The sequence below is a fragment of the Epinephelus moara genome, chromosome 23 (assembly GCF_006386435.1).
Source record: "Epinephelus moara isolate mb chromosome 23, YSFRI_EMoa_1.0, whole genome shotgun sequence".
NCBI lineage: Eukaryota > Metazoa > Chordata > Actinopteri > Perciformes > Serranidae > Epinephelus > Epinephelus moara.
The window spans coordinates 15,234,434-15,244,461 of record NC_065528.1 but is presented as its reverse complement, the minus strand read 5'-3'; the positions used below and the strand labels follow the sequence as shown (position 1 = coordinate 15,244,461).

General features: G+C 42.2%; 1 protein-coding gene across 1 annotated transcript; it reads left to right on the top strand.

Annotated features, from left to right (window-relative positions):
* Positions 1-1,871: 1,871 nt before the first annotated feature.
* pwp1 (PWP1 homolog, endonuclein) lies at positions 1,872-9,389 on the top strand. Its single transcript, XM_050035753.1, has 15 exons — positions 1,872-2,064; positions 4,155-4,213; positions 4,370-4,545; positions 4,716-4,801; positions 4,998-5,094; positions 5,277-5,387; positions 5,565-5,695; positions 5,790-5,863; positions 5,992-6,088; positions 6,208-6,269; positions 7,259-7,370; positions 7,509-7,599; positions 8,332-8,453; positions 8,534-8,639; positions 8,756-9,389. Exons 1-15 carry the CDS (start codon positions 1,999-2,001, stop codon positions 8,848-8,850), a joined length of 1,485 nt encoding a protein of 494 aa, XP_049891710.1. The 5' UTR covers positions 1,872-1,998; the 3' UTR covers positions 8,851-9,389.
* Positions 9,390-10,028: the final 639 nt, after the last annotated feature.

Sequence of the window (10,028 nt, the reverse complement as noted above, 5' to 3'; positions counted from 1 at the left end):
CCAATACATTCTCTCTCTGACCTCGTCACTTCCCATTTCCAGATGTGATGTGCAAGGTGCCCTGGGTGCATTGGTTGTTAACGTTCCGGGACACCGTCTCAACAACTGTTACATGCTTTGACTTTTTTCAAAATACACTTCCGTTTTCACAGGAAATTTACCGTTTGCTTACAGTCTGCTTCAAAATAAACGCACTACGTTGGTACAAAACCACAAATTGACGTCTTTTTTCCTTCAACAAGAAACGTATATGGTTATGTTTTGTTAACAGTCGTGCATCATTGGGTTTAGGCAACAAAAGCACGTGGTTGGGTTTCGGAAAAAAGCACGGTCTGCTATACAATCTTCTGGGAAGCAAACCCCGGCTTCCCGGGTGAAAGTCGGTGGTTGTTGGATGATCCACCCATACTCCTCCTGGCCACCCTATTTGGACTTTGCCTCAACTTTCGTTACCATCCCGCTGCATTTCTCCTTGACACTGTCGGCCACCGTTAAACTATAATAGTGACTGCCTGCATGTCATGCCAATGGATGGCTTTTGTTGTTGGTGTCTGATGCTGGAAATCACTGCGCAAGTGCCAGATTTTGATGACTTTGGAGTGAGACTGGGTTGCAGAGGCAAACACAAGTATGTCGCCTTTGATTTATTTAACTGTGTGGACCTGGAACTAATGACTAAAGAGAAACCTTAACCCCGTGGCTGGACCAGTTGGGAACCACTGCAGAAAAACCTTGCAAGGTAATGCAGTACTGAAGTTCAGGACCCCCCCCCCCCAATGGGTCACGATGAATCTGAGGGGTCGCCAAACTGTTCCTTTCATCTTTTTTTAAATGCAAACTGTTTGAGAATCGTACCTCACTGGAACTCATTCAGTCATTCATTCCCCTTATGGGTTCACAAGATAAGTCTGAGAGGTCACGAGTAAACTGATTTGGGAATTAACTGCACCAAATTATTGTTTTTTCCTCTAATCTCAGATTTTACTCAGGAGTTATTGGGTAATTTGGCAAAATGAAACAAACTGAGAATAAAATAAAATCACTCTTGGTTGAAGAGGCCACCTCAGAGTGGAATTTTTAACACATAACGAGGGGCAGCGAGAGGACACGGCGTCATTTTCAAAAAGGTTGTGAACCACTGTAATACAGAGCAACAGGCTGCACCTCTGTTACAGTGTGTAAACAACCCTGCTGAAACATTAAAAGCTTCATAAATGTAGCAGTAGCTGTTAGGTTGCATCATAGTGCACAGGTGAGCCTAATAAACCAGAGAATGGCTGTTGGCTCTGCTGTATGAAACCACATGATGTCATGCCGTTAGAATCTACATCAGTTGCCAGATGATTATGCAAGTATGGAAAATTATCTCGACCTGGTTTGTGCAGAGAAACCTGCCAGAAACTGTATAAATAAAGCACACAATGTTTGTTCATTTTTTAAAATCAATTTTGTTTTTTATTTATTTTTATACACTTTTTTAATTCCTTATTGAACTAGCCCGATATCTCATGCATTCCTAAATGACATAATTCTTTACAAAAAAAAAAAAAAATCCTTTCAAACTGGAAAGGTCCTACGTCTGTAAGTGTACTTTTTTTTTTTTTTTTTTTTTTTTTTGTCTTTCATTATCCTTTATTTCTGCTTTGCAGTTAAAGTAATACCCTAATCTGTATTCAAATGTAACTGTAAATAAAATTCTTATTTATATAAAAAAATACGTTCATCACTACAATAAATATCTACATAATCATCATTAATAAATTAAAACTAAACTAAGATATAGCAGGTCAGTGTGGTGGCGGCTTTCTTTACGTCTCTATTGCATTTTTGATCAGGCAGACTTCGACGCTCTCTTGACGTCATCTAGATGCGACAAGGACCCACTGTAACTCACATGTACGCCCACTGTGTGCGTTCATGAGGTGGACCATCCTTGACGGCAGTACAAGTGTGTAGATTTTATCATATTTGATCGATAAATCAGACATTGTCTCCATAATGAGCTCCCAGATCACCTGTGTCGGATGGGTGGCTCGAGGCGTTGCCAAGGAAACCCCGGACAAAGTAGGTAGCATGTTAAGCTAGCCTGCGTTAGCCAACTAGCGGCTAATTTGTCAACATGGCAGGTAGACTACTACTACTACTTTACTAGTTTAACTGACCAAACTACTAAGCCGTTTGGCTTTAATTTACATTTTATTTACAGCCAATGTGGCGCTTTAGACTGCCTAAACAAAAACTGTCGTGTAATAAAACATTTTGTAACAGTAGCTACAGCTAACTAGCAAGGCTAACTGTCATAGCTGTACTGTAATATAGTTGAGAATACCCTGAGCTAGTCAGTGCTACAAGTGGCACAAGGGAAGTATTTTACCTTTTTATTGTAGTAGCAGAAGAAATATAAAGTTGAGAAGTAGGAGTAGAAAACGTAGTTACCATGCAGCTGATGCTAGGAAGTGATGAAAAATTAAATCAAACCTGTTGGAAAGGATATAAAATGTTAGTTTTAATGTTTAACTTTTATTACACTTGATTGGTTGTTGTTTACAGCTTGACGTATATTTGTATATATATATTACATATATATATTATACTTGCTGTATTCATAGACCTATTTACTAATTTACTATGAATATTTTAGATCATTCTGTAAATCTTAATTAGTGCTTTATTAAAACCAGGTGCACTGGAATCAGGTAATTAGCATATCGACTGACAGTAAATGATAGACAGGCTTTTATAACAGAGGTCCAGGTTCACAATCTGTGTTTTCCCACTTTACCCTCCTCAGGATTGACTCTCCAGCCATCACTTACAGGGCAGGGGTTAAGCTCCACTGTCACACCAGTACACACTCTAATCCAGTGGTTCCCAACTGGTCCAACCACGGGGTCCAGATTTCTCCTTAGTCATTAGTTCAAGGTCCACGCAGTTAAATATATTCAGTGTCATACTTGCATTTGGCCATGTCTTCAAGCTAGTTTGCTGTCTTTGTTAAGTAGCTGTTGGTTAGTCACTCTACAGCAGGAAACAGCACTTCAAAATAAAAGTTCTGTGCTGGAAATTTACTGTACTTAGAAATAAAATATGATTTATTTTTTTTTAACAAACTTGACACGTTTGCAAGTCACTTGTGGTCCATTCAGATTGAGCCCCAGGCCCACTGCTCTAATCAATACATCTTGCACTCCAAGTGCGTTGGCACATTTCTAAAGTTTCCTTTAGAATTATTTTCACTGCAAACAGTTAACCACAGCACACCTTAAGCCTGCCCTGACCCTCTGACTGGGATTCAACCTCAGCCAGTTGGCAATTAGTGGGTGGAAGCAGGCAGAAAAAACAAAATAAAAAAAACTACAGGAAAGAAAATGTCGTCTGCCCCAAGGGCAATACCCATATCTTTTTACCTGCTACCAGCTCACTTGCCAGGGTGGACTAGACAAAGAAAAAGACCCAAACAAACAAACACAGACAATGAAAATAGTCCCACGGCAAGAGCAGCTCTTGTACTGCTGATGCTCTGCAGAGAAACATACAAATAATCCTAAAAATGCTTCATTACAACATATCAAAATGCATACAGATTAGGTAGCCCTGTATCTAAAAAAACGTCACAAATTGTTGCACCTCCTTTTCTCCTCAGTGCCACCTGCCATACTGTGTATTTAGAGATTTAACCACAAATGGCAACAAAAAATGGTAGTTAGTAACATTGTTTATCAACTGGGGGTTCGGCGACCTCCAGTGGTGTGTGGTGTAATTGCAGGGGGTCAGGGAAATAATAAAATATATATTTTTAAAAGGTCCTATTTTATTAAATGTAACAATCATATATTGTAATAGATGTATACAACTCTTTCTAATGGGCGGCATCCGGTTCCCGGTTCGAACTCTAGGGTGAGGGAGGGCCTCTGTGCGGAGTTTGTATGTTCTCGCCATGTCAGTGTGGGTTTACTGGGTACTCCAGCTTCCTCCCACAGTCCAAAGACATGCAGGTTAATTGATGACTCTAAATTGCCAGTAGGATCCCCAGTACTGCTAAAATTATGGGGGATCCAGTACCTAAGAAAGTACTCAGTCTCCCTCTTTTTTGTCTCTGATACGAGCTTGAAACAAAACACGTCATCAACTTGTTTTTTTTAATTCAATTTCAGGTCGAGTTGAGCCAAGAGGAGCTGCAGCGCATCATCGTTGAAGCAAAAGAGGAGCTGGGGTATGTTGGGACGAATCACACGTTACTGCATTGATCTGTTGTCAGAATCTTAAGATGCCATTGAGCGCTCGATAGAAATAAAATATCACTGCTGAAGCTGGTTTCATGTTTCTTTGTTTATTTCTTGAGTTGTTTTTCTTCACTCTGCTGAATCAGGGAGCTGGCAGCCAGGGATGAAGAGGATGATGATGAAGGTATAGCTTGCGAAGAGAATCCTGCGAGTGATACAGCGGACGGCGCTGGAGTTCCAAAAGCAGAGAAGGACGAAGGAAATGAGGAGGACGATGAGCTGGCAGAGTACGGCCTGGATAAATATGATGAAGAGGATGCAGGTGAGTGGGGAGGTGTTTATGTAGTGTGTGTGTGTGTGTGTGTGCGCGCGCGTGCGCGCAGACTAATTCCTGCTCATTCTGTCTGACCACCACTTCATGTGTGTCTATATAAACGTGGCTGAGAGTCTTGTTCAGACTGACCCTGTATCTGCTGTTTGTCTTTAAAATAGCGACCGCCAGTCTGGGCGACAGTCTGGCTGGGCTCACAGTGTACAGCTGTAATGACAAGGATCCTTACATCACCATCAAAGACACAGTGAGTGCCCTCAAAGATCACATGCAGACACATTCAGTATAATCCCCCTTCAAGTAGCAACCAAAGCCTGATATCAACCACAAACGTATCGCTGTGAAATTTCAGATAAACTGAAGCACAAATTGTCACACAGGAACGTCATTAAACATGAAGCATTTAGCTCCAATGCCAAGTTTACTTTCGGTTTCCCCTCTAGGACCAATATGAGCGAGAAGACTTCCAAATCAAGCCCGGTGACAATCTCATCCTGGCAGGCCGGGCAGAAAAGGACTGCTGCAATTTGGAGATCCATGGTAAGTATCTTCAGATGTGACAGGATGAGATGACAGAGAGGAAAATAACCTCCATTGTTGTGATACTTTTGTACTAGTTTAGAATATAAGCTAAATTATAAACGGTGACTTCTGTATTTTTTAACCTGGACCCTATTGTCCAGACATTTTTGTTGAAGAGTAAGATCCTTTTTGCTTCACAGTTTATAACTCCGAGGAGGACTCTCTGTATGTTCATCATGATATTCTGCTGCCGGCCTACCCTCTGTGTGTGGAGTGGCTGAACTTTGACCCCAGCCCTGGAGAAGGACCTGGTAAGAAAAACCATTAAAGGAAATCCTGTTCCTTTTGATCCAGGCTTCAGTTTGTATCAGCTTTGCACTGCCATTCACATAGTAATGAATTTCCAGCATTATGTTTAATTTTAGGACAGCACATTATGCACATGTCCCTGTATTGAGCCTGTGCCGCTCTGTTTGTCCGTGCTACAGGTAACTACGCTGCAGTGGGCAACATGACTCCTCAGATAGACGTGTGGGACCTGGACGTGGTGGACTGCCTAGAGCCGGCCTTCTCCCTCGGGAGCAAAAAGGCCTCCAAGAAGAAAAAGAAGAGCAAGAAGGTACAAGCATATTCTCACAAGCATCTATACAGTGAGGGTGGGATCTGGTTAAGCACATTAACAACACATTGCTGCCTGTTCCTGTCGATGCCAGGGGGCGGCGGCAGCAGAGCCTGTCGACGGGCACACAGATGCAGTGCTGGACTTATCCTGGAACAAACTGGTCAGGTCAGAATTCTGAGACGTTTTAACTGATCCTTGTTCCGTTTGCTGACATTTTACATTTCATGTTTGTGCACCATTACTGTGTATGTGTCTTTCTTTCACCTTAAAACAAATCCGCCTCTCCTGCTCAGAAACGTGTTGGCCAGCGGATCAGCAGACGACACGGTTATCTTGTGGGATCTGAGTCAAGGCAAACCAGCCACAACTCTGTGCAGGCACACTGATAAGGTATTTGATGAGAGACAGAGTAACACTGCATGTAATTCACAGTGTAACTTTGATATTACGTCTTCAGAATTTGCTTCAGCTTCTGGAAAACAACGTTGTTGTTTTTTTTTATCTTTCAGGTTCAGACGTTATCATTCCACCCATTTGAGGCACAGACTCTGATATCAGGATCATATGATAAGTAAGTACAAGCTACTATTGTCATTGTCTCTGACAGTCATGAGCCTGGCGGGGATCATGTGTTTGATCGTGTGTGTGTGTGTGTGTGTGTGTGTCCGCAGCTTATCTTGCAAACTGCAGGAACAGTCAGCTTCATCAGGGCTTCCCACATGTTCATTTATTTATGGATGGGGGCCCACCACGATTAAAACATGTGCCGCCACGTTTTGATTTTCTATCTTTGGAGCTAGACAGTTCCAGGGCTGGATGGAATATCAATTTTTTTTTTTTTTATGATATATCGATACTTTCAAGCAAGATATAGATTTAGACAACACCGCATCACATAACACACACCAGTGTTCATCTCTCCTCTCTCACACTCCCCACACAGCTCCGCCCCACTCACTCACTCACAGTTTCTCCAGTAACACTCAGAGACACAGAGCTGCTCCTCTGTTTAATCTGTCTGTTAATTAGTCTACAGTACGACATCGGCCTATATGTTGCACACGCTACACTAAATCAGTTTGTGAGATGACTGAAGTTACCGCAGTAGCACACGTACAATACTGTAGGCCTTTTCCCCTTTAACTTTTATCCGCGTCCACTCAAGCCATGCTGCGCCGATTTGAAATGAGGACAAAAATAAAGAGTTCTGCCTGCGCTGCATTCACGGACCCACAAAAACCTCAGAATTTAGAGCGGGGACAGAGACTGATACACAAGAACACAGGTGGTGTTTATTGTTATTTCCCACTTTGATGTGCTGTAGCCTATCTATCTATCTATCTATCTATCTATCTATCTATCTATCTATCTATCTGTCTGNTCTGTCTGTCTGTCTGTCTGTCTGTCTGTCTGTCTATCTATCTATCTATCTATCTATCTATCTATCTATCTATCTAGTCTCCCTCTAAACTAACCTTTGTGGTTAGTTTATCGTATGAGGTGAAAAGGAATGAACAGATCATGTGAGTTTGAGACGCAAACATTTTTTTGTCTTTTCAGGACAGTTGTTCTGTACGACTGTCGCAGTCCAGACAGCAGCAATCGGACCTGGAGGTTCAGCGGTCAAGTGGAGCGTCTGACGTGGGACCACTTTTCACCGTGCAACTTCCTGGTCGGTGCCCAAATTGTTCGAATATATTTTTAAAGCAAATAATCCATCCATGTTACTTTTAAAACTTTAACGGTTGCAAGTGATAATTACAAGTTTGGCAAGTTCAGTGGGTGATTTGAGTTTGTGGTTTTGTTTCAGGCCAGCACAGAGGACGGATTTATCTACTGTCTGGATGCACGCTCAGATAAACCTGTTTTCACACTGAGGGCTCATGACGGAGAAGTGTCAGGTAGGCGTGTGTGTGTGTGTCTGTGTGTTGTTTCTCACTCATTCCTCAACAACACTGTCACATTCACAGCAAAAGCTCGACCACAAGTCCTTCCTACTGGACTCAACCTTTCCATCTGGTTCCTTACTGTCTGCGTCACACCACAGATCACTGAATCATTGTCACACATCTTGAATGGCTGTTATGCTTACAGAGGAATGTACACAGCACGTGATGACAATAGATGACCTTATAGCAAACCTGTTCTCCCCCTCAGTGAGAGTGTACAAACACTCCTTTGTCAAAGCTTTCCTTTCCACATCTGTCTGCCAATACAGCAGATGTTGTAGCTGTCAATGAAGAGTCCAGAGAGGTTTGTTGTAGAGCAGGGTCAGCAAACTTTGATATCAAAATGTCTGTCCCCCTGTGAAGCTCTTTGTTCTGCCTCATGTCTGTCTGTGGTGCTATATAAATAAACTTGCCTCTCTGAGGAAGGATGCAATTATGGGTGAACATTGTTGGTACATACCAGAGGAACATGGGAAAACTTGTGGCTGGCTTATTTTTAGTAAATCTTTGAAAACATTTTGGAGAGCCCAGAGAGTAGCGCTCCATCCAGCCAGCAGGGGGCCTTCCTCTTACATGTTCTCCTCCATGTAAGTGTGGGAGAGTTGTTGGGGGAATCTTGAATACACCTGCTCCTGTGAAACTTTCATGGACAACGACATCTAAAGTTTGTCAACATTTCTGCAGGTTTGGACCTCAGCAGCCAGATTAAAGGATGCCTGGTGACCTCATCAGCCGACAGACACGTTAAGGTTTGGGACATTTTGGGCAACAAGCCCAACCTGGTGCACTCACGGGATATGAAAATGGTAAGAACATGAAAATTCAACATGATCTCAGATTCTTTGTAGAGGTGTTTTATCATGCTTCCTTTCCCTCCTGTGAACAGGGTGTGCTGTTCTGTGCGTCGTGTTGCCCTGATCAGCCCTTCGTCTACGCCTTTGGGGGACAGAAGGACGGCTTGCGGATTTGGGATATAAGTGATGTTGCAGCAGGTACGGTTTCTTTCACATTTAACATCACACAATATGTGCTATTTAAACTGATCTTTATCTGTGAAGTCAGTTGTTAGATTAATAACGCTCGTGTTATTGTGATTGTTTGACTTTAGTGACTGAGGTGTTTGGCGGTCGAGAGCGTCTGGTGGCGAACACGGGATCACAGGCACCCAGCGCTGCAGCCACAGCAGAGATGGACGTCTCTTAGTCTCACTCTGGATGCATCGACGACTTGTAAACATGAATAAACTGAGCATCCCTGAAAAGACGTCAAGCTTTTATACTTGCTGCTGAAGCTGCATTCCTGAAGGATATGAAATGTTGGCCAGAATGCAAACTTGACCGGAGCACACCTGGAAAAACTTGTTGAGCTTGTCTCTCTGCGCAGGTAACAACAGCAACCCGGCACACTTGAAGACGTGTTAAGAAAAGACAAAGTGTTTCTCATATTAGTGAATTTTTTCATGAGTTTATTTTGGATTTTTAGGTGGAAGCAGTTCAGTATTTGAATGACTGTCTCTCTCTGATCTCTTTCAGTTTGCCTTTCTTTGTACATTTACAAATGTAATATGCGACTTAAACTATTTTCACATGAATACCTGACATTGTGATATTGCATACCAGGGTTTCCTGGTAATAAAGAATGGTAAAATTAAATATTAAAAGACGCCTGTGTGCTCACACCTGGCAAAGGTATTGAAAAAGACTTGTATTCAATAAATAAATACAGTTTATAAAATGTGTAAACCCTTTGTCCTTTGGAGTCTGCAACCATCATGTGGTATACATGATAACTCTGTCTCAAATGGATCGAACGTGAGGTAAAATTGACAAACAAGTTGCAGTAAACTAAAGAGAACGGCAGATACTACACCCTCCTTGTAGATTTCTGGTTTGTGGTGGAAATTTGGAGTCAGTTTCTCCGAGATTATGTCAATTCAAGGAGTTTAACGTGATCACATTTTGTACCTTGTCCATGTTTGTGTCAGGGTCGGCTGCAGACTGACTTGGCAGAGATGGCTGCCTACATGTGCTCAGTGGCAGATCATCCTACAGGTGACATAGGCAGCTGCCTAGGGCACAAAAGGGTTCAGTCCAGCCTATTAGATGTCTTCACACACTTCATATCGATGCACTTGGGAAGCCTAAGAGGTTTCACGTTTCAAGAGCAGGTGAAACGAGTAGCCTAATTAATGTTTAAATCCTGCTTCAGAAGTTTTCCATCCTGACCAGAATACAGTTCTCTGGAATAACAGTGAATACGTATCGTTGTCATGATTAAAGATATTGAACACTGTGCAAAATATTGTCAATCAGACTTCTACCATAGAAAAAGTCCCACACAAAAAAAAACAATGTCATTTCAAGTGTACGCTATATTGAGAG

Bases quoted from the DNA above. Each gene is read 5' to 3' on its own strand.
- pwp1 (XM_050035753.1), top strand. From the start codon at position 1,999: ATGAGCTCCCAGATCACCTGTGTCGGATGGGTGGCTCGAGGCGTTGCC. The intron at 4,802-4,997 runs GTGAGTGCCCTC...TTTCCCCTCTAG, and splicing joins ACATCACCATCAAAGACACA to GACCAATATGAGCGAGAAGA. The intron at 5,696-5,789 runs GTACAAGCATAT...TGTCGATGCCAG, and splicing joins AGAAAAAGAAGAGCAAGAAG to GGGGCGGCGGCAGCAGAGCC.